This window comes from Aotus nancymaae, unplaced genomic scaffold, assembly GCF_030222135.1.
Source record: "Aotus nancymaae isolate 86718 unplaced genomic scaffold, 86718_ANA_hifiasm-v0.15.2.pri h1tg000065l, whole genome shotgun sequence".
Lineage (NCBI taxonomy): Eukaryota > Metazoa > Chordata > Mammalia > Primates > Aotidae > Aotus > Aotus nancymaae.
Window position 1 is genome coordinate 4,199,372 of NW_026988480.1, and position 24,853 is coordinate 4,224,224.

General features: G+C 41.0%; 1 protein-coding gene across 8 annotated transcripts in view; it reads left to right on the forward strand.

Moving 5' to 3' along the window:
• COBL (cordon-bleu WH2 repeat protein) overlaps nt 1-24,853 on the forward strand; it is a 289,353-nt gene that overhangs the window by 98,188 nt on the left and 166,312 nt on the right. For all 8 annotated transcript variants that reach the window (XM_064366666.1, XM_064366668.1, XM_064366671.1 and 5 more), the window contains exons 2-3: nt 268-471; nt 23,095-23,305. In XM_064366666.1, coding sequence (XP_064222736.1) covers nt 268-471; nt 23,095-23,305 — 415 coding nt within the window. The remainder of the gene's footprint in view (nt 1-267; nt 472-23,094; nt 23,306-24,853) is intronic.

Genomic DNA, 24,853 nt, shown 5'->3' on the forward strand with positions numbered 1-24,853 from the left:
GGGCCCATGAAAAACAGGCTTGTGCACCTCCCCGACAGCGAGCACATTTTTAAGGTGTTTCTTCCCAGGAATGCTTCCTTTTAATAACCCTTCCTGAGTGTTGTTCAGTTTATTAGTTTGTACTTGTTTGGGGGACACTGATTTTACAAAGGCCGTGGCACTTGGAAGGCGCTCCTGAAGGGAGACCTGAGAATATGTAAGAATGAATTATTCTGAGGCAGGTGGAACACTACCGCTCACTCCAAGCCTCTGTGTTGTGGTTTTAAGGAGGAAGATGAAGGCCCGTGCTCCCCCGCCTCCCGGAAAGGCTGCCACTCTGCAGGTGCATGGTGACCAGAAGCCCTCCCACGACGGGGCCCTCGGGTCACAGCAGAACCTGGCCCGCATGAAGGAGGCACTGAGGGACAGCACCGTGGATGTCACCGTGGTCCTGCCCAGCGGGCTGGAGAAGAGGAGCGTGCTCAATGGGAGGTGAGAGCCCAGTGCTGTAGCGAGCATAGCGGGGAGATCGGAAAGGCAGATGTTGATGTGTTGCATTTTCTCCCTCATCAGGTCTGACCCCAGGGACGTCATGGATATAAACTGGGCCTAGTGTCCACTTAGAGCAGCCTGAACTGGAGCATAGCCTGCCCACCTGGGGCGGGCTTACACTAACTGGCCCAGCCATGATGACTCGCCAGATGCTTAGGAGAGCTGGGGCTCCAGGGCTCCCTCCTATGAGGAAGCAGGCTCAAAAAGGAGGGCAGGCGCAGTGATGACCTACGCCCCTGGGTGGGACAGCAGCCACAGTGTGCTACAGGCATCCTCAGCTCTGAAGGGGCCCAGCCAGGAGGGCAGTCTCTTGAATTAACCACTCCCACACCTACTCGCAGCACCTGTGGAGGTGTGTGTACCACTGGCAGTCAACTTTCTAAAGTGAAAATATTTCAGGTGTAGATGAAGGAATAAACCCAATCACGGATTTCCAATGTAAGGGCTTGAATTTGAGACCCTCAGTTCCCATGTGCACTCGCCTCAGGACTGATCTGCCCGTGGCTGAGTGTCCCACGCCACTTCACTCACAAAAGGTGTGACTGAAACATTGGCAAAACCTCCTCCATCATAGCATTTCGAGTTTATGACCAATAGATTTGCACGTCTCATGTTTGTCATTGATAAAAATATACCATAATTTTATTGTTTGAATAGTTTTGTGCTATTCTTACTGATGTTTCTAGTGATAACGCAATGTATAATAAAAAATTCTAACAAAGTCACAGAAAAAAGTTAGCTGTAAATGTTTATACATATTTTTACTGTAGAGAAGTATGATAGAATGATTAATTACAGAAACTTTCAAGCATGAATATATATTTGTATAATTCTGATGCGGCAGTGAAAGGAAGCAGCATTTATAAGAAAAGAGAGAATAAGAAGCGATATAAAATGGTCTGGGCATGGTGGTTTATGCCTGTAGTCCCAGCACCTTGGGAGGCTGAGGCAGGTGGATCACTTGAGGTCAGAAGTATGACACCAGCCTGGCCAAAATGGTGAAACCCCTTATCTACTAAAAATGCAAAAAAAAAAAAAAAAATAGCAGAGCACAGTGGCATATACCTGTAATCCCAGCTACTTGGGAGGCTGAGGCAGGAGAATTTCTTGAACCCAGGAGACAGAGGTTGCAGTGCGCTAAGATCATGCCATTGCACTCCAGCCTGGGTGACTAGAGCAAAACTCTGTCTCAAGAAAAAAATAAATGATATAAAATGTTTTATTCTTATGAAGCAGTTTGCTCGAGTAATTTTAATGGATAATGGTGAAAATTAAATCACTCTGGGTGTTTTTATTCTTATTTTAAAGAATTATGCAAGCATTTTATTTTAAAATACCAGTATTTAGATTATAGTTGAAATTGCCTAATCCTTTGCAACTATTTTGTTACTTTATTAAATTAACCAGTTTATAATGAAAATTCTAGGTGACAGTTTAAGGCAAAGGGGTGCATACATTTTTCAAAAGTATTTTATGAGGTAAGGGAATAAAAATTTGGGGAGCATAGTTTGAGGCCTTGGAATACACCTAGGACTGGAACTGTTGAATCATGGGATACAGTACTTCACCTGCACCAGGTGAGGCCAATCTGCTCTTCAGTGTGGCGCCACAGGGCTAGAACAGGAGGTTGCTCCTCAGTGCTGGTCCTGTGGCTGTGGTCACAGCAGGAGGGCCAGGAGCAGTTCACTGTCTACAGTGGATCAAGGTGGGAGGTGCCTGCTCCACCAGAAGCCACCAGAAGCCACTGTCTCTTGTGGCTTTCCCCCCAGGGTTCACACACACTGGAGTGACGGGTTGTTTCTTTGTTTTATAGAGTAGTGGTAGGCCAAAGTGCACTTTTCCTATGCAACTTTGTAACTTAAGAAATGAGTCACATTATTATAGTTTTACAAACCACTTTAGAATATGCATGAAATTTTATCAGTGAGTATATTAAGGTTTACTCACCATTCTTTTTTTTTTTTGAGATGGAGTTTCGCTCTTGTTACCCAGGCCGGAGTGCAATGGCACGATCTCGGCTCACCGCAACCTCTGCCTCCTGGGTTCAGGCAATTCTCCTGCCTCAGCCTCCTGAGTAGCTGGGATTACAGGCACATGCCACTATGCCCAGCTAATTTTTTGTATTTTTAGTAGAGACGGGGTTTCACTATGTTGATCAGGATGGTCTCGATCTCTTGACCTCGTGATCCACCCGCCTCGGCCTCCCAAAGTGCTGGGATTACAGGCTTGAGCCACCGCGCCCAGCCGCCATTCTTATATTGTATTCCAATTTCTAGATACATATGTTGTTTAGAAAATGGCATTGTGGATCATGTCTTAATTATGCAGTCCATGGATCCAGTTTTACAAATGCATGAGGAAAGAATAGAATGCCCATTCTAAAAGTAAAAAAATTATTTAAAAAATGCTTTCAAACTGTTTATTTCCCTTGTAAAGTAGCAGTTGCCACCATGTAGTTTTGTAATGTAGCGATTAAGAATAGATGCAGCCTAGAGATGGAGTATTAAAATAATGTTACCTTCCCTAAGTGAATTATAATCCCCTCTCATGGTTTCCCGAGGGATCAGTGAGTCATAGCTGCCTCCAGTGGGTCAACTATTGTGGATGCAGCAGCTCCTGCTTTGGAAATTGGTTTTATGTTGTGCTCTTTACTAATATAAGAGTGGGCTGCAGTTAAATTCCTGACTCTTGCTTAAAATAGGTCTACTCATTTTTTTGTCATTGTGGTTTCTCTCTTAAAAAGTGTGTTTCATAAAGAACATGCCACCTTTTCATAGAATAAGCAAGGAGTTTGTAATTTACAGTCAGCCCCTTAACCGGGTTATTTCCTGACATGAAATATTCCCACAAAGGAAGCATGTTAGTAATTGGATGCTGATAATCCCATTTGGAAAATCAGTGTTTTATTAATTTTTTTATTTTTATTTTTAACTTCCCTTGAATTTAGAAACATAAATAGAAGTTGAAGTCTCTGTTTACAGATGAAGACATGAGAATTGGTGGTCTGGACTGTTCATAGGGGAAACGTTCTGGCCTGCCTTAAGGCTGGTATTACCAGCATCCCACACAGCTCTGGACTGAGGCCACCATCCCATCACTTTAATTGAGGCCCAAGAAAAGATATTTTGGCTGGGTACAGTGGCTCATGCCTATAATTCCAGCACTTTGGGAGGCTGAGGCAGGTGGGTCACTTGAGGTCAGGAGTTCGAGACCAGCCTGGCCAACATGGTGAATCACTGTCTCCACTAAAAGCAAAAAAAAATTTACCCGGGCATGGTGGTGCTTGCTTGTAGTCCCAGCTACTTGGGAGGCTGAGGCATCAGAATTACTTGAACCCAGGAGGCAGAGGTTGCAGTGAGCCAAGATTGCACCACTGCACTCCGGCCTGGGTGACAGAGTGAGACTCCGTCACTCTGATAGAGTAGGCAGGGAAACTGGCAGTTTTCCCAAGTTCCCAGACTCTGTATACCACCTCTCTCCATGTCAAAGGACACAACCAGCATTGTCTTTTTTTTTTTCTTGACAGACCATTGCTCTGTCACCCAGGCTGGAGTGCAGTGGCATGATCTCGGCTCACTGTGACCTCTGCCTCCCAGGTTCAAGTGATTCTCCTGCCTCAGTCTCCGAAGTAGCTGGGACTATAGGCAGGCATCACCACGTCCAGCTAATTTTTGTATTTTTAGTAGAGATGGAGTTTCACCATGTTGGCCAAGCTGATCTCGAACTTCTGACCTCAAGTGGTCCACCTGCCTCGGCCTCCCAAAATGCTGGGATTACAGGCATGAGCCACTGCACACAACCGGCGTTGTCTTTTAACAGGTTTGAAATGTGAATGCCTTTACAGAATGCATTCCCTCTCCAGTTAGCAACAACCCCTGTCCCTCCCTAAATGCACATCATGAGAGCGCTCACAGACTAGTAGCAGCTGCTTGGCCCCAGGAGGCATTTGGGTGTGTGAGGACTTGGCCAACGCTCTGAGGTCTGACACCATCCTCCTCACTGCGGCTCTGGTGTTAGTCATGGGTTCCATTTCTGGAGATGTGACTTCTGACTTGCATCTGCGAGGCAGGCCCCTGCTCACGGCAGTGGACAGGCCTGGGACTGCATCCTTGCAGAGATCTCAGCCTCACACCTAGGGTCCTGCCTCTCTGGCCAACAGACTTCCCCGGTTATGGGCTGCTTCAGGTCACCTGTCTCCACATTGACTCTTTTTGTGTTTGCTGACATGTCCCTTTGTGTAGGGCCGTGTCGGCATGAACTGCCTGTAATGCAGCATGAACTGCCTGTAATGCAGCGGGCACCAAGCTTTTTGGCACCAGGGACTGGTTTTGAGGAAGACAGTTTTTCTGCAGACCAAACTGGGATGGCTTCGGAATGATTCAAGCACATTAAAAATATATCATTAGGTTCTCATAAGGAGAGCATGCACAGTTCACAGTAGGGTCGACACTCCTGTGAGAATCGAATGCTACCGTGGATCAGACGGAAGGTGGAGCTGGGGAGAAACACTTGCTCATGCACTGCTCACCTCCTGCTGTGCGACCTGGCTTCTAACAGACCGCTGTCCCGTCCTGGTCTGTGGCATGGCGGTTGGGGACCGCTGGTTAGAGGACCTGTATTAAGCTGTCAGACTGGACTCTCTCCCAGGGCTTGACTCTTGCACCAGAGTCTGCCTCGTCCAGAGCTGAGGTCCACACAGTGGGCGTGGTTCCCCCACAAGAAACCAGGTCACTCTGGACCAGTTTAAGATTTGACAGTTCATGCAAATTTAATTTGTTTTAACATTGTGTGGGGAAGTAGCTACAGCTACCTTAAAGTGATTAGTAAACTTGGCACCGAGTGACCTATTAAACCATGTACACGTACTAAGTGTGCATGTCTTGGATACTTGGAGTCTAGCAATTCTCAAAGTGGGGTTCCAGACCAGCAGCAATGGCCTCACTTGAGAACTTGTTAGAAATGTAAATTCCCAGCTCCTCCCAAGACCTTCTGAGCAGAAACGCTTGGGAGGAGCCCCGCAACTTGTGTTTCAGCAAGCCCTGAAGGTTCAGATTGCGTGTTAAAGTTTGCAATCCCCTGCTATCATGCACGCCACTGGCTCTGCTACATATCAGGGATACTTGATGAGCACGGGGTCCTAAGAATGAGCCCAAGGTCTCACTGGTGTGGTGGCCATGGACAGCGGAACTGTAGGAATGATTTGTGTCAGCAGCTCAAGAACAGCCCTTGGCAGCCTCATCACAGAGTATTTTTCAGTCCATTTCCACGCTGAACGGGGTCTGAGGATCTGGTAGGACAGCTGGCTTGTAATGTACATAGAAGTCCTCTCAATTATAGAAAGGTAATTCATTAATCGGCCAGGGTCTGATGGAAGTAGGACCTGGCCTCTCTGATATCCACGTCCTAACTGTGTGTTCCCCAAGCAGCCTTTTGCTGTCTCCTGCTTTCTGAGGGGCAGTGGCCCCTCTGCACTAGGGCGGGTATTGGCACAGGCTGTCCGTTTTTCATCTAGGACTCTGCTAAGATTTGAAAAACACCACCTACAAAGGAAAACCAGCTTTTTTCTCAATGAAATCACTGACTCAACCAAAAAATTTTTTGAAGTCTGTACACATTTGGAAAATATTATTTTAAAAGAAGTATAATAATTCTACTCACTTGTTAAGTTTAAAAGCAGAGACCACAACAAATGCAAAAAATAAAAAAGCTTTTAACTTTACCTTATGAGCACTTAAAAGACATTTGGGGGAACAGAGGTAAAGAAGTTAGAGGTAATAATGATGTTGAAGAGGAATGGGAGAGAAACCTGAAGGGTCTGCTTTCACAACCCCCTCCACCCATGCTCTCTTGATTTTCCGGTAATCAGTCTATTTTATGACTGCCTTTTATCCTTCCATTGAACCTGGGATTTAACCTGAACATAGATGATGCGAGAGAGAAAGAAAGGCAGAGAGAGAGGGAGAGTGACTGCGATTCTCTTGAGGTCTGTGTAGTCAATGCAAATGGCAGTCTATGGGGTCATCCCTGAGGCCAGGAGAGCCCTAGCCCTCGTCACCTTCCTCATGCACCTGACTTTTTGTTTGACATTCTGAGAGGGTCTAATTGTCTTAGTTTTATTCTTTGTACAATCGGAGAAACTCCATTCTGCATTGCTTCAAAGGTGCAGCTTTGAAAGAGTCTAGTATCTTGGTATTTGCTGAGACCAGGATGGCATTTGGCAACATACAGACAGGTGATCCTCTGCCCTGAGCTGGGCGAATGCCTTACTATGTATAATCCAAAATAGAAGAGGTGGGAACAAATTAACTCGTTTATTTAGCAAGCCCTGACCTTGTGCCTGTGTCTGGCATTGTGCTTAGTGCCTTGCAAATGTTACTTTACATAAAACTCTATCCACCCTGTGAGATGGGCGCTCTCATTCTGCCCTCACCAGTAAGAAAACTGAGGCACAGGGGATGCAGTCAGCGCCACCCAGGTCAGAGAGGCAGTGAGCAGTGGTACTAGGCTTCCGTCCCAGGCAGGCGGCTCCGAGTGCCATCACTGCACAAAGTGCTGCTGTAGGAGATCATGCCCAATCCCTAATCAATAGGCAAAGCTGCAGATCAGGGTGGGGCTGCTCCATCGGAGGTGGTGAGGAGGGGAGGCCAGGCCCAGGAAGTGGTGAGAATGTGTGAGTGACCAGGTGGTCTCTTCCACTTCCCCATGGCCCAGCGGCACAGTGACCTACTGAGGTCTTGTGGAAGGATGCGCCTGTAACACCCAATTAGAGAATCATTAATCCCTTGTCCTCGGGAGGTGAGAGGTGGGTTGCGATCTGGTGAGCGTGTAAGGAAAACCCACAGGGATTAGGCAGTGGCTTGGCCTCTCTGTCCATTGTCGGGCACCGCCGTTTTCCCAAGGGTGGCCTCTCTCTGGGTGAGTTCTCCAGTAGCATCAAAGGGGCTTGAAAGGACTGGCTGGCTGTTTGGAGTCTGGCATTTGAAAATGTCAGCCAGCAGCAAGTTAAAGGGCGTGGTGCAAAGTAGCAAAAATGGTGCGCCTCACACCGTGCTGTGCAGAGATGTGCTCCAGAGAAGTTTATAGTGGAAAAGTAGTCAGTCAAGCTGCATTTCACATGAGCCTGGGAAGGGCCACGCAGAGCGTCAAACCCTGCAGGAAACGTCATAAGATGAGTTCCTGCTCTTGGACCCATGTCCTCACAGGGTCGAGCTTGCGTATGTCCAGGTTTTTTTAATGCCGGCAAGTCACGTCTTCCTTAGAAAGCTGTGTTTACCTGACACTAATGGAGGCAGCTCCAGAGAGCAAAGCAGCAGCCAAACCCGGAGCTCCTGGCAGCCCTCAAACTTCCCGCTTTCATGTGGAAGCCCACTGTCCTGCGTGCAGGTTCCAGCCCTGGGAATGGATGGTGTCGAGGTCTCCTCTAGGTTGAGAGGCTAACTGTTCCTTGCAAGTAACTTAAGCACGTCTGATAACCCGTGTCTGTGGGGACTGGCTTTTATTTTCATGTCCTTACAGTGTTTGGGGGCAGATTTTTGCCTCCTCGCAATTTAAATCTGGGCAGGTGGGTTGTTGATGGTCCACTCCCACCCTCGACTGCTGAAGATGTTATGGCAGCTTTCACATGAGGAGGACTCGCCAGGCAGAGCTGCCTTCTCAGGGTGGGGCATGGGTGCAAAGACCCACATCGTGGAGGATTGGCCAGCAGATTGTGGAAATCCATTTGACATACGAGGTGGAGATTCGGGCACTCAGTTGTTTACTTGGCTGCAATTAATATACTCCTCTGTGAGCGCACCGCGTGCTGGCTTCTGCCATGGCCAGGTAGGATTATTCTTTGTGTTGGGGAAAAGCTGTGGAGCCCTTGGGCCGGCCACTCCATTTCACCTCTCTAATTAGATGCTCCAAACCTGTCACCAGTTATTGGACTAAAAGAACAGAGGATCACAGAGATGCTACTAACAGAGGATTAGTAGCATTTGTGTAATTTTTTTGTGTTCTTTGACAACTGATTTGTATCTGTTTACTGGGTAGAGACAGCCTCTTGGTGGGGAGTAGAGGGAAAGTGAGTCAGGTCAAATGAAGTGAGAGTGGACCCCAGCTCCCCTGCCTCATGGAAACCCAGGGACCGGCTCCCCATCCGCAGACCACAAGAGGACTGGAGGACACCATGGGCGGCGCGGCGCACAGTGTGGCCTCATGCTCATGACAGATACACAGGATGTGGTCAGGAGCCTGTGGTCACATTTTTAAGAGGTCTGTTTCCTATGCTGAGGGTTCTCAGTGGACTGTGGTGTCTGCAGGTGTGTGGTGATGTTCTCCCTTTTTGTTTCATGGAGCTCTTCATTGAGATGAAGGTTTTTACCCAGGATCTGAAAGAATCAGAGCTCGCAGTAGTTATTAGGCTGCACACCTGGCTGTGGGGTTCTGGAGGGATGGGGCTGCCCGGGCCCAACCGGGTCCTCTCCATTGTCACCAGCACCCGCTTCCCAGGGGTGTCAGTGTCTTTCTCATCGGCACCTGCTGTTTCTTAATCACTTCTTGGAGAGCGGAGGAGGGTAAATGTTGTCATGGAGATAGCTTTGAGCAGTGTTTGTATCAATGAACACATTATTGATGGTCTTTTCTTGTAGCAGTGGCATGGGAAAGAGGGCATTTTAGGGACTCTTGCAGGATGGGGATTGTCTGTGGGTTTATGGTTCAGCGTTAGGGCCCCGCAGCTCATGCTCAGGGTCATGGAGGAATGAATGAGCGTCTCTGGCTGGGCAGTTACCTAGGGCTTTGCAAGTGTTTTGTTTGAATTCAGAGACAAAATTTTATTTATTTTAGAGTTTTCCATTTGACCTCGTAACACACTGCACCCAATAAGTGATCTGTAATCACTTGTTAAATTAAATATGTACTTTTTTTTGCCAGTTTCCTTCCGTTTCCTTAACCAAAAAATAAATATCCACTGTACCAAGTACCTATTGGGAAAGTGATTTTCTTTTTTTTTTTTTCTTGTGTTTTGTTTCAGCTTTATTGGAGGTGTAATTGACAAATAGAAATGGTATATATATGGAAGGTGTACAACTTTATGTTGATATACATATATATGTAAAATTATCACAAAATTATTGACACATCCATCACCTCACAGACGTGTGTGTGTGTGTGTTTGTGTGTGTGGTGAGAGCACTGAAGGTCGACTCTCTTAGCACATTTCAAGTATACAGTGCAGTACTGTCAGCTGCAGTCCTCATGGTGGACATCAGACACCAGATCTCCAGAGCTTTCTTGTCCTTCATAACAGAAACCGTGTGACTTTCACCACCTGCCTATCACCCAGCCCCTGCAACCACCATTCCGCTCTCTGCTTCTAAGAGTTCAGCTGTTTTAGATTCCACATGTAAGTGAATCAGATGGTGCTTGTCTTTCTGTCTGGCTATTTCACTTAGTATACTGTCCTCCGGGTTCATCGATGTTGTCACATGTGGAAGGATTTCCTTCTCTTTTAAGACTATGTAATACCTCATTTTATATATGTGCCACATTTTCTTTGTCCATTCATCCATTGACAGTCATTTAGGTTACTTCCACTTCTTGGCTATTGTGAACAGTGCTGCAGTAGATACAGGAGTGCAGATATCTCTCATATCTAAAAATTCTGATTTCTTTTTCTTCTTTTCTTTTTTTTGAGACGGAGTCTCGCTCTGTTGCCCAGGCTGGAATGCAGTGGTGGGATCTCGGCTCACTGCAATCTCTGCCTCCTGGGTTCAAGCGATTCTCCTGCCTCAGCCTTCAGAGTAGCTGGTGTTACAGGCACACACCATCACATCCAGCTAATTTTTGTATTTTTAGTAGAGATGGGATTTTGCCATGTTTGCCAGGCTGGTCTCAAACTCTTGACCTCAGGTGATCTGCCTGCCTTGGCCTCCCAAATTCTAGGATTACAGGTGTGAGCCACCGTGCCCAGCCCATTTTCTTTAGAAATACATACCCAGAACTAGGATTGCTGGATCATATGGTAATTCTATTTTTAATTTTTTAATAACTACCAGACTGTTTTCTATAATGGCTGTACCAGTTTACATTTCTACCAGCAGTGTTCAGGGTTTTCCTTTTCTCCACATTTTCACCAACACTTGTCATTTTTTGTCTGTTTGATAAAATTCCTATTCTAACAGGTGTGAGGTGATATCGTAGTGTTGAATTGCACTTTCCTGATGGTGATGTTGAACACGTTTTCAATATACCGGTTGACCATTTGTATGTCTTATTTTGAGAAATATCTATTTAGGACCTTGGCCCATTTTAAGGGAGGGTATTTGCTATTGAGTTGTTTGAGTTCTTTATCTGTTTTGGATATTAATTCCTTAATCAGATATGTGGTTGCAAATAACTTCTCCCATTCCATAGATTACCTTTCTCTCTGTTGACTGTTCTTTTGGTGGACAGAAGCATTTTAGCTTGGTCAAGTCCCATTTGTCTATTTTTGCTTTTACTCTCCATGCTTTTAGTGTCATATCTACAAAAAAAAAAAAACCCAAAAAACAAAAACAAACAACAAACTGCCCAGACCAATGTCATGAAGCTTTTCTGTGTGTTTTCTTCTCATAGTTTTATGGCTTCAAGTCTTATATTTAAGTGTTTATAATCTATTTTGAGATTATTTTTTGTATATGGTGTGAGATAAGGGTCAAATATCATTTTTCTGCATTTGGATATTCAGTTTTCCTGGCACTATTTATGAAAGAAATGGTCCTTTCTCCGTTGTGTGTTCTTGATATCCTTAGTGAAGATCTGCTGACTCTTAATGCATGGATTTATTTTTGGGCTATTTTGTTCCATTAGTCTACATGTTTGACTTTCCGCAAGTACCATACTGTTTTGAGTACTATAGCTTTATAAGATATTTTGAAATCAGGATGTTTGATACTGTCAGGTTTGTTCTTCTTTCTTAAGATATCTTTGAGTATTAAAGATTTTTTGTTGTTTATATAAATTTTTGTATTGTTTCTTTTCCATTTCTGTACAGAATGCCAATGGGATTTTGATAGGGATTGCATTGAATCTGTAGATTTCTTTGTGAGGTATGGAAATTTTAACAATATTAATTCTTCTCATTCATGAACAGAGGACATCTTTACGTTTATCTGTGTCTCCTTTGATTTCTTTCATCAGTGTATTGTAATATTCAGTGTACCAATCTTTCACCTGTTTGGTTAAGTTTATTCCTAAGTATTTTATTATTTATTGTTGCTATTTTCCTACTTTCTTAATTTCGTTTTTAAATAGATCATTGTTTATGTATAGAAATACCACTGATTTTTTCAGCCAGGTGCAGTGGCTTATGCCTGTAATCCCAGCACTTTGGGAGGCCAAGGTGGGTGGATCATGAAGTCAAGAGATCAGGACCATCCTGGCCAACATGGTGAAACCCCGTCTCTACTAAAAATACAAAATTTAGCAGGGTGTGGAGGTGCGCACCTGTAGTCCCAGCTACTCGGGAGGGTGAGACAGGAGAATTGCTTGAACGCAGGAGGCAGGAGGCAGAGGTTGCAGTGAGCCAATATTGTGCCACTGCACTCTGGCCTGGCAACAGAGACTCCATCTCAAAAAAAAAAAAAAGCCACTGATTATTTTTTGTATTGATCTTATATCAAGCAACTTTAGTATAATTGTTCATTAATTTTAACAGTTTTTTCTTGTTGAGTTTTCAAATTTTCTATGCAAATGATCATGTCACTTGCAAACAAGGATAATTTCACTTATTTTTTTTATTTATATGCCTTTTATTTTTCTTGTCCTATGCCTCTGGCTAGGACTGCAAGTACTATATTGAATAGAAGTTGTGAGGGTGCATGTCCTTGCTTTGTGTGGACCTTAAGAGTTTTCAGTTTTTCTCCATTGATTATAATGTTAGCTGTGAGCTTTTCATATATGGTTTTTGTAATGTTGAAGTAAATTCCTTCTCTGTTTTTTTTTTTGTTGTTGAAAGTTTTAGCATGCATGGATATTGAGTTTTGTCAGATGCTTTTTCTGTATCCATTGAGACAATTGTGTAGTTCCTATGTTTCCTTCTGTTGATGTGTTGTATCACATTGATTAATTTGCACATGTTGAACCATCTTTGCGTATCAGGGAGAAAACCTACTTAGTTTTGGAGTATAATCCTTTAAATATGCTGTTGAATTTTGTATGCTAGTATTTTATTGAGGATTTCTGCATCCATGTTCATCAGGGATATTAGCCTATAGTATTCTTTTATTTGGCAGTCTTTGTCAGACTTTGGTGTCAGCATGATTCTAGACTCAAAATTTGTTTGAAAAGGTGCCCTCTTTTTCTTTTTTTTTTTTTTTTGGAAGAGTTTAAAAAGCACTGGCATTAATTATTTTTTGGCTATTTGATACAATTCTTCATTGAATCCATTTGGTCCTGGACTTTTCTGTGTGTGATGAGATTTAATTGCTAACTTAATCCCTTTATTTATTATTGGTCTCTTCAGGATTTCCATTTCTCCTTGGTTCAATTTTGGTAGGTTATACATGTCAAGGAATTTATCCTTTTTTTTTTTTTAATTTAGGGATTATGTGATTTGTTAGTGTATTATTATAATACTGCCTAGTGATCCTTTTTATTCACATTTCTAAGATATCTGTTATAATATCTCCAATTTCAGTTTTTATTTTAAGTTTTCTCTCTTTTTAAAAATACAGCCAAGAGGTTTTTTTTCTGTTTTCTATTTCAATTATCTTTGCTGTAATCTTTATTATTACCTTACTTATGCTAACTTTGGGCTCAGTTTGTTTTTATTCTAGTTCCCTGAAGTGTAAAGTTAGGTTGTTTATTTGAGATCTTCCTTCTTTTTATTATTATTATTATTCCAGATGGGGTCTCGCCCTGTCACCCAGGCTGGAGTGCAGTGGTGCAATCTCAGATCACTGCAAGCTCTGCCCTCTAGGTTCAAGCGATTCTCCTGCATCAGCCTCCCAAGTAGCTGGGATTATAGGCCCATGCCACCATGGCCGGCTAATTTTTGTATTTTTAGTAGAGACAGGGTTTTACTGTGTTGGCCAGGCTGGTCTCAAACTCCTGACCTCAAGTGATTCACCTGTCTCAGCCTCCCAAAGTGCTGGGATCACAGGAATGAGCCATCGTGCCCGCCGTTCCTTCTTTTTAAATGTAGGATCTTATTGCTATAAACTTCCCTATTAGTATTAGTTTTGTTCCATCCCATAAGTTTTGATACGTTGTTTTTTCATTTTCATTTATCTCAAGATATTTTCTAAATTCCCTTTTGATTTCTCATTTGACTCAATGGCTGCTCAAGATTGTGTTGTATAGTTTCCATGTAATGTAGTTATCCCTATCTGTGGGGGATTTGTTCTGAAACCTCTAGTGGATGCTTGAAACCACAGATAGTGCTAAAGTTTATATATACTATGTTTTTTCCTATACATAAACATCTATAATAAAATTTATAAATTGGACATAGTAAGAGATTAACAGTGAATCAATTTAAAAATAAAATAAAACAATTGTTACAATAGAGTTAGAATAGTTATCATACACTGTAGCTATAACTTTTGCAGGTTGAGACACAACGGCAAAACTAGCACCAATTTCTTTTTCCTTCTTCATAATCTTAGGGATAGAACATTTATTTTTACCATAGATCTTAGCAACCTCAGCATACTTTTTTTCCTTCTTCCCTTATTAAGTCAAGGACTTTTACCTTTTCACTTAATGGATGCACTTTATGGCTTTTCTTTGGCATCTAAATAGCCAGCATCACTCTTGAGGTTTGAGGCCATTATTAAGTAAAGTAAGGGTGACTGAAACACAAGCACAGCAATACCATGACAGGCGATCTGATAACGGAGATGGCTATGAAGTGACTAGTGGATGGGTAGAGTATACAGTATGAATACAATGGACAAAGGGATGGTTGATGTCCCAGGCAGGACGGTGAAAGATTTCATCACACTGATTAAATTTGCGAGCTGTTCATTTATGAAATTTTCCATGTAATGTCTTTAGACTATGGGTAAACTGATATTACAGAAGGTGAATTCCTTGTTTTTATATTTTTTTCATTCTTAAAAAAACCTATTATTGATTGCTAATGTCATTCCATTATGGATAGAAAAGGCACTTGGAAGATTTTGATCTTATTAAAATTTTCAGACCTCTTTTGACACCTAGCTTGTTATATACACTGAAGAATGTTCCATATGCTCTCGAGAAGAATCTGTATTCTTCTGATATTAGATGGAAATTATATGTTAAGTCAATTTGGTCTATAGTGTTGTTCAGTTATTCTGTTTTCTTATTGATTGATTTTCTACCAGAATGATCTATCCCTTATAGAGAGTAAAGTATTAAAGTCTCTTCCTATTATTGTATTGCTTTCTCCCTTCAGATTTATCAATGTCTACTTTACCTATTTGGGTAAAGTAGGTATTTAGATGCTTTCATGTCGATGATATAAATATTAATATTTATAGCTATTGGGTCTTTTTGTTGAATTGTTCCTTATATCATTATATAATGACCTTTGTCACTTGTGACAGTTTTGACTTAAACCCTATTTTATTTAGTATCGATATAGCTATCCCTGCTCTCTTTTCTTTAACATTTTTCATGAAATATTCTCCATTCTTTATTTTAAACCTATATGTGTCCTTAAATCTATAGTGAGTCTCTTGTAGGCAGCATATAGTTCATTATTATTATTTTATTTGGTCATCTACAATATTTCTTTTGTTTGGGGAGTTTAGTACATTTGAATGTCAGATAATTATTAATAGGTAAGGACTTACTCTTGCCATTTTGTCATTTGTTTTCTACCTTTTTTATAGTTCTCTTACTCCTCTTGGTGTCTTCCTTTGTAGTTTGATTGTTGTAACAATGTACTTTGATTCTTCTCTCAGTCTTTTTTGCATCTATTGTTTGTGTATGTGTGTGTGGTTACCATGGAGTTTGCATTGAATAGTTTATAGTTATAGCAGTATGTTTGAAGCTGATATCCACTTCACTTCAATCATATACAGGTACTCTACACTTTACTTCCACCTTCCCACACACACTTTATGTAACTGATGTCAGATTTTATTTTTCTGTACTGTATTTCCATTAGCAAATTTATGTGGCTATATTCTGACAACTTATGTTCTAATTTATATACCAGTGTTTAAAATCATTTGTGTGTACCATTTTAGTATTACAATATTCTGTGTTTACCTTTAGCAATGAGATTTGTATTTTCATATGCTTTTATGATGCTGTTTATCATCTTTTCATTTCAACTTGAAAAACTAACTTTAGCAGGTCTAGTAGTGACAAACTTCTTAGTTTTTCAGGGAAAGACTTATCTCTCCGTCATCCTTAAACTACAGTGTTTCTGAATAAAATGTTCTTGGTTGGCCTCTAGTACTTCACTATATCATCCCATTGTCTCCTGGCCTGCAAGGTTTCTGCTGATAAATCTTATGGTGGTTCCCTTGTGTGTGACAAGGCCCCTTTCTCTTGCTGCTTTCAAAATTGTCTCTTTGTCTTTTATTTCAGAAAAACCGTAATATTTGAGATAAACTATTATGTGTTTCAGAGTAGTGCTTTTTTGGTTTAATATATTTGAAGATCTTAGGACTTTATTTCAACTTCCCTCCATAGAGTTGGGAAGATCTTTGCCATTATTTCTTTAAATGGGCTTCCTACCACTTTGATGGTGTTGTAAATTCCATAGGCTTTCTTTGGTTTTTCATTTTTTTTTCTTCTAACTGGTTAATTTCAAATGGCCTGTCTTCAAATTCACTGATACTTTTTCCTACATGATCAAGTTTTCTGTTGAAGCAGTCTATTGGGTTTTTCAGTTCAATCATTGTATTCTTCAGCTCCAAGATTTCTGTTTGGTTTCTTCTTAACGCTTCTATTTAATTATTAAATTTCTCATTTTGTTCATGTATTGATTTCCTAATTTCATTTAGTTTTAAAATCTGTATTCTTCTGAAGCTCATTGAGCTTCTTTAAGATGATTCTTTGGATTCCTTTTCAGGTAATTTATGGATGTCTACTTTTCTGGTGTTGGTTGCTGGGGTTTTGTTAGTTTACTTTGGTAGTGTTGCGTTTACCTTATGCTTCGTGATCCACGTGACTTGTGTGTGTCTGTGCATTTGAAGGAGCAGACATATTCAGTCTTTACAGACTGGTTTTGGCAAGTAAGGATCTACTCCTAGCTCACCAGACTGATGTTGCTGCCTTTGGGATCTCAGTCAAGCTGAGTTTGAAGCAAAGTAAAATGGCCGTTTCAGGGTCTGCAGTTGGGACTGAGCTTGGGGAACCTGTCACCAAGGGTATGAATAGACATGTCTCCCACCAGGCCACAGTGGAGAAGAGCTGGAGTGAGGTCACATGACTACTTCAATATCTGCAGTTGGGTCTGAGGTCAGTGAGCATGTTACTGGGGGGACGGGTGGTATATGGGTCCCCTTGGGGAATGGAAGATGGGACTTTTGGAAGCACTACAGCTCTGTGCAGCTGAGTTCATAGGAGGACAGGGATGCTTTCAGTCCATAGCTGGTACAGGCTATGAGCCTGCCACCAGGGTTTCTTAGTGTATCACTCATCAGTCTAGGGCTCTACCAGGGTTTCACAACCTTCCATCTGTATCCCAAAGCTCTTACAAAGGAACTTCTGTGCTTGGTGGCCTGCTGCCAAATCATTTTTTCTGTTGGAGTACCTGAGCCAGAGACCTCCTGTTCTATTGTCTTGCTGTTGTCACTCACACCTGTGTGTTTACCAGTGCCCTAAATACACAGTGAGTTCCCAAGCTTCAATTCATTTGGTAACATCTGGAAGCCATAATTATGTTCTGCGGTCGTTATTCAAGTTACTTATTAAGAAATAGATCAGAGGAGAAAACCTGTGCTCAACTTCTTGGGAAATTCATAGGAAAAGAGAGTTTAGCTTTAAATAAATAAAAATATTCTGCTAGGAAAATGTAGAAGATGTTAATGCAGAGAATCCCAGTAAGACACTTCACAAGAAGATCACTCCTAAGACACATAATCATCAGATTCTCTAAGGTCAAAATGAAAGAAACAATGTTAAAGGCAGCTAGAGAGATAAGTCAGGTCATCTGTAAATGGAAGCTCATCAGACTAAAAATGGATCTCTCAGCAGAAATCCTACAAACCAAAAAAGACTGGGGGCCAATATTCAACATCCTTAAAGAAAAGAAATTCCAACCCAGAACTTCATATCTGGACAAACTAAGCTTCATAAGCAAAGGAGAAATAGAGGTTTTTTTCAAATAAGCAAATGCTGAAGGAATTTATTACCTCCAGAACTGCCTTACAAGAGCTCCTGAAGGAAGCACTAAATGTGGAATGGAAACATCATTACTGGGTACTGCAAAAACATGCTAACGTACACAGACTGCTGACACTATAAAGCAATCACATTAACAAGTCTGCAAGATAACCAGCTAACATCATGATGATGGGAGCAAATCCACATATATCAATACTTACCTTGAATGTAAGTGAGCTAAATAATCCAATTAAAAGGCACAGAGTGGAAAGCTGGATAAAGAACCAAGACCCATTGGTATGCTCTCTTCAAGAAACCTGTCTTACGTGCAGTGACACACATAAGCTCAAAACAAAAGAGACCAAGAAAAATCTACCAAGCAAATGGAAAACAGAAGAAAGCAGACATTATAATACTAATATCAGACAAAACAGATTTTAAATCAACAAAGTTCAAAAAAGGCAAAGAAGGGCCATTACATACTGGTAAAGGGTTAAATTCAACAAGAAGAAATAATTGTCTTAAAGATATATGCATATAAGACAGAAGCACTCAGATTCATAAAGCAATTTCTTAATGACCTTCAAAGAAACTTAGGCTCCCACACAGTAATAGTGGACTTTAACACCCCACTGACAATATTAAACAGATTATAAAGACAAAAAAATTAACAAAGAAGTTCAGGACCTGAACTCAGCACTGGATCAAATGGACCTGATAGGCATCTACAGAACTTTTTACCCTAAAGCAACAGAATATACATTTTTTTTTTCATTGCCATGTGTCACATGCTCTAAAATCAATCACATAATTGGAAATAGAACACTCCTCAGCAAATGCAGAAGAACTTAAATAATAGCAACCAGTTTCTCAGACCACAGAGCAATCAAATTAGAAATCAAGATTAATAAATTCACTCCAAACCATACAATTACATGGAAATTGAATAATCTCCTGAATTACTTTTGGGTAAATAATGAAAAAAAAGGGGGAAATCAGTAAGTTTTTTTTTTTTTTTTTTTTTTGAGACGGAGTCTCGCTCTTGTTACCCAGGCTGGAGTGCAATGGCGCGATCTCGGCTCACCGCAACCTCCGCCTCCTGGGTTCAGGCAATTCTCCTGCCTCAGCAGTAAGTTTTTTAAAATGAATGAGAACAAAGATACAACATACCGGAATCTCTGGGATACAGCCAAGGCAGTTTTAAGAGAGAGATTTATAGCAGCAAATGCCTACTTCAAAAAGTTAGACAGATCTTGGCCAGGTTCAGTGGCTCATGCCTATAATCCCAGCACTTTGGGAAGTGAAGGTAGGCAGATCACGAGGTCAAGAGATCAAGACCATCCTGGCCAACATGGTGAAACCCTGTCTCTACTAAAAATACAAAAATTGGCTGAGCATGGTGGCATGTGCCTGTAATCCCAGCTACTTGGGAGACTCAGGCAGGAGAATTGCTTGAACCCTGGCGGTAGAGGTTGCAGTGAACCAAGATCACACCACTGCACTCCAGCCTGGTGACAGAGCAAGACTTCATCTCAAAAAACAAAAAAGTTAGGCAGATCTCAATTTAGCAACCTAACACTACAACTAAAACAACTAGAGAACCAAGCGAAAACCAACCCCAAAGCTAGCAGAAGACAAGAAATAACCAAAATCAGAGCTGAATTGGAGGAGATTGAGACACAAAAAACTATTCAAAAGATCAGTGAATCCTGGAGCTGTTTTTTTTTTTTTTTTTTTTTTTTGAAAAAATTAATAAAGTAGACTGCTAGCTAGGCTGATAAAGAAGAAAAAGAGAAACAAGGTGTGGTGGCTCATGCCTGTAATCCCAGCCCTTTGGGAGGCCAGGCAGGTGGATCACCTGAGGTCGGGAGTTCAAGACTAGCCTGACCAACATGGAGAAACCCTGTCTCTACTTAAAATACAAAATTATCTAGGTATGGTGGCACATGCCTGTAATCCCAGCTACTCAGGAGGCCGAGGCAGGAGAATTGCCTGAACCCAGGAGGCAGAGTTGCGGTGAGCTGAGATCGTGCTATTGCACTCCAGCCTGGGCAACAATAATGAAACTCTGTCTCAAAAAAAAAAAAAAAGAAGAAGAAGAAAAGAGAAAATATATATAAACACAATCAGCACAATCAGAAACGGCAAGTGGGGTGTCACCACTGACCCCATAGAAATACAAATAATCATCAGAACATTATGAATATTTCCATGCACATAAAGTAGAAAATATAGAAGAAATGGATAAATTCCTGGACACACATACTCTCCCAAGACTGAACCAGGAAGAAATTGAATCTCTGAACAGACCAGTAACAAGCTCTGAAATTGAATCAGTAATAAATAGCCTATTAAAACTGTTCCAAAAAAATGAGGAAGGACTCCTGCCTAACTCATTCTATGAGGCCAGCATCATCCTGATACCAAAAACTGACAAGGACCACACACACACACACACTTTAGGCCACTATCCTTGATGAAGATCAATGCAGAAATCCTCAACAAAATGCTGGCAAACTGAAACCAACAACACATCAAAAATCTTATCCACCACAATCAAGTAGGCTTTATCCTTGTGATGCAAGGTTGATTCAACATATGCAAATCAATAAATATATTTCATCACATAGAACAAAAGACAAACACCACATGATTATTTCAATAGATGCAGAGAATGTTTTTGATGAAATTCAGCATCCCTTTGTGTTAGAAACTCTGAATAAACTAGGTATTGAAGGAACGTACCTCAAAGTAATAAGAGCCATATATGACAGACCTACAGCCAAGATCATACTGAATGGGCAAAAGCTGGAAGCATTATCCCTGAAAATCAGCATAAGACAAGGATGTCCCCTCTCACCACTCCTGTTCAACATAGTATTGGAAATTCTGGCCAGGGCAATCAGGCAAGATAAACAAATAAAGGGCATCCAAATAGGTAGAGAGGAAGTCAGACTATCTCCATTTGCAGACAACATGATCCTACATCTAGAATACCCTATAGTCTTGGCCCTAAAGCTTCTTAAACTGATAAACAATTTCAGCAAAGTCTCAGGATACAAAATCAATGTACAAAAATCCCTAGCATTCCTGTACACCAACAACAGTTAAACTGAGAGCCAAATCAGGAATGCAGTCTCACTCACATCTGCCACAAAAAAATTATAAATGAATGAAGGAATGAAGGAGTAGAAACGAAGCTAACAGTGAGGTGAAAGATCTCTATGAAAAGAACTACAAAACACTGCTCAAAGAAATCAGAAATGACACAAACAAATGAAAAGATATTCCATGCTCATGGATAGGAAGAATCAATATGGTTAAAAATGGCCGTATTGCCTAAAGCAATTTATAGATTTAGCGCTATGCTTGTTAAATTACCAATGACATTCTTCACAGAACTAGAAAAAACTGTTTTAAAATTCATAAAGAACCAAAAAATAAACCCCAATAGCCAAGGCAATCGTAAGCAAAAGAAGAAAGCTGGAAGCATCATGCTACTTGACTTAAAACTATACTATAGGACTACAGTAACCAAAACAGCATGCTACTGGTACAAAAAACAGACACGTAGGCCAATGGAACAGTATAGAGAACCCCAAAATAAGATCACACACCTACAACTATCTGATCTTTGATGAAGCTGACAAAAAAATCAATGAGGAAAGAACTCCCTATTGAATAAATGGTGCTGGGAGAACTGGCTAGCCATGTGCAGAAGATTGAAACTGGACCCCTTCCTTATAACTCAAGCTGGATTAAAGACTTAAATTTAAAATTCAAACTGTAAAAAACCTGGAAGACAACCTACATGATACCATTCTGGACATAGAAACAGTCAAAGATTTTAAGATAAAGACTCTAAAAGCAATTGCAACAAAAGCAAAAATTGACAAGTGGGATCTAATTAAACTACAGAGCTTCTGCACAGCAAGAGAAACTACTAACAAACAGGTAACCTACAAAATAGGAGAAAGTATTTTCAAACTGTGCATCTGATGAAGGTCTAATATTCAGCATCTAAAAGGAACTTTCACAAATTTACAAGAAAAAAAACGTTAAAAAGTGGGCAAAGGACATGAACAGACACTTTTCGAAAGAAGACATACATGAGGCCAACAAACATGAAAAAAACCTCAACATCACTGAATATTAGAGAAATGCAAATCAGAACCACAATGAGATACCATCTCACACCAGTCAGAAGGGGTATTATGAAAAAGTCAAAAAACAACAGATGCTGTTAAGGTTGCAGAGGAAGAGGAACACTTATACACTGTCGGTGGGTTTGTAAATTAGTTCAACTATTGTGGAAGACAGTGTGGCAATTCCGAGACCTAAAAACAGAACTACCATTCAACCCAGCAATCCCATTACTGGATATATACCCAGTTGAATATGGATTACTCTGTCATAAAGACACATACACATGTATGTTCATCGCAGCACTATTCACAAGAGCAAAGACATGGAATCAACTTAAAGGTCCATCAGTAGTATATTGGATAAAGAAAATATAGTACAGATACACCATGGACTACTATACAGTCGTTAAAAAAAAGGAACAAGATCATGCCCTTTGCAGAAACATGGATGGAACTGGAGGTCATTATCCTTAGCAAACTAATGCAGCAACAGAGAACCAAATACTGCATGTTCTCACTTACAGGTGAGAGCTAAATGATAAGAACACATGGACACATAGAGGGGAACAACCCAACGACCCACACTGGGGCCTCTCAGAGGACAGAATATAGGAGGAGGAAAAGGATCAGGAAAAGTAACTACTGGGTACTAGGATTAATACTGGGTGATAAAATAATCTGTACAACAAACCCCCGTGACACAAGTTTTGCTGTGTAACAAACCTGCACGTTACCCCTGAACTTAAAATAAAAGTTAAATTTAAAAAGTATTATATTTATGAATAATAACTGAACATTTAGTGTCTTGTATGCATGAAAAATATTTGTGCTCACAGATCTTAGATGATTCAGCTCAACATACCCTTGGATTTAACTAAAAATATAACTATTTTCCAAGCTATTAATAATGATTTTTCTCTTTTAATAGTGTTGTTTGTTAGTGCCGAAAATGTTAACATATTGCTCTACAACCATGCAGAAGGAATTAATGAGCTGCTGCTGTCTTTTTTCATAAGCGCATCTAATTTGCTCATTCATCCACTTGTTCATTTGTTCTACCCTTATTTAGCCAGGCAAAAGGGAGAGTGCAGCCATTCTTAATAATCATGATTTGTTTTCCTTTTTTCAGCCATGCAATGATGGACCTACTGGTTGAACTTTGCCTTCAGAACCACCTGAATCCATCCCACCACGCCCTTGAAATTCGATCTTCAGAAACCCAACAGCCTTTGAGTTTTAAGCCAAATACGTTGATTGGGACCCTGAATGTGCATACTGTGTTTCTGAAAGAAAAAGTTCCTGAAGAGAAGGTTAAGCCTGGTCCCCCTAAGGTGCCTGAGGTCAGTAGGTACCTACATGGAGATACCTGTGTCTGAATGCATGGTGGGTCCTGAGTAGGGGCCAGTGTGGCTCTTCTTCTCTAAGTACAATGCAGAGAGCTGTGGCTGAGGCTGCTGCTTTCCTGCCAGACAAAGCTAGGCACTAAACTGAGTTTGTTTTAGAAGACAAAATTTACAGAATTGAATAATGTTCATTGTTGTAACATTGCTCCTTTATGTATTATAGAGGAGGAATTCATCCACAGTGGAGCTGGCCGTTAGAGCTTTATTCAAAGAGGGACGTGGTTTCTAATTCTCTACTAATGTGATAGCCACTGGCCGCATGTAGCTTTTTTTTTTTTTAATTTGGTATGTTTATTATAACTTAAATATCTAAAATATTCATGTATATTTTCTTTTTTCTTTTTAATTGACACAGCGTTTGAACACTAGAAATATGGCTGGTATGATTGAGAAACTGAATTTCTAATTTAATTTTAATTAATTTAAATTTAAATTGCCACTAGCTAATGGCTTCCTGATTGGACAGTATAGTTCTAGAATTCTTCCTGACTCAGGAAGCAGTTGGGATCTATAGAGGAATTAAACATTTTCCCAGAGGAAGAGGAAAAAAAGGGAAGTTTTTTTTATTTTGAAAAATCAATGTCAGAAATATTTATTCATTACATTTGGAGAATATCTTATATGCATGGCTGTATTCCAGGGTTTTGTTTATTAATTAAAATTAATTTTATTGTTGTCATTGTTGTTTTGAGACAGAGTTTCACTCTTGTTGCCCAGGCTGGAGTGCAGTTGTGTGATCTTGGCTCACCGCAACCTCTGCCTCCCAGATTCAAGCGATTCTCCTGCCTCAGCCTCCTGAGTAGCTGGGATTGCAGGTGCCTGCCACCATGCCCGGCTAATTTTTATATTTAGTAGAGACAGGGTTTCACCATCTTGGCCAGTCTGGTCTTGAACTCCTGATCTCAGGTGATCCACCTGCCTTAGCTTCCCAAAGTGCTGGGATTACAGGCATGAGCCACCATGCCTGGCCTTATTGTACTTTTAAATAAGGCTTTGATATTAATCTTTTATCTCAAATTAAAAGCAGTGTTACTTTATTCTTTCAGATTCTTAGCAGATCTTCTAAATTTTTCTGCTTTTATAAATGATAATGCAGCCAAAAGTTCATCTCCTATTAATTTCTAGGATTGATTGGTTAGTGCATTCTCATTGTTGCTCTAGAACCCTCTGACCAGAGATATCCCCTTACTCCTCAAGTAAACAGTGTTTGAGGCAGAGCATCTCTGTAGACATCCTGTGTCTTCCCTTGACTTCCTGCTTCTGAGGACAGGTGAGCCCAGGTGTATGCATGATTCCACTTGTTAGGGCAGGAGAGGACCGGTACAGGAGCAGTAGGTTCCATCTTTTCTCCCAAAATGCACCGTTCTCCCAGCCACTGGACCCTGGTACTTAGGCTGGAAGGGAGCGCGAGGCCTTCTTTTGCTGTTCTTTTGTTCAATCTACATTTACTGTGTCCAGCTCTGCAGTGTCTTAGCAGAATTAGGG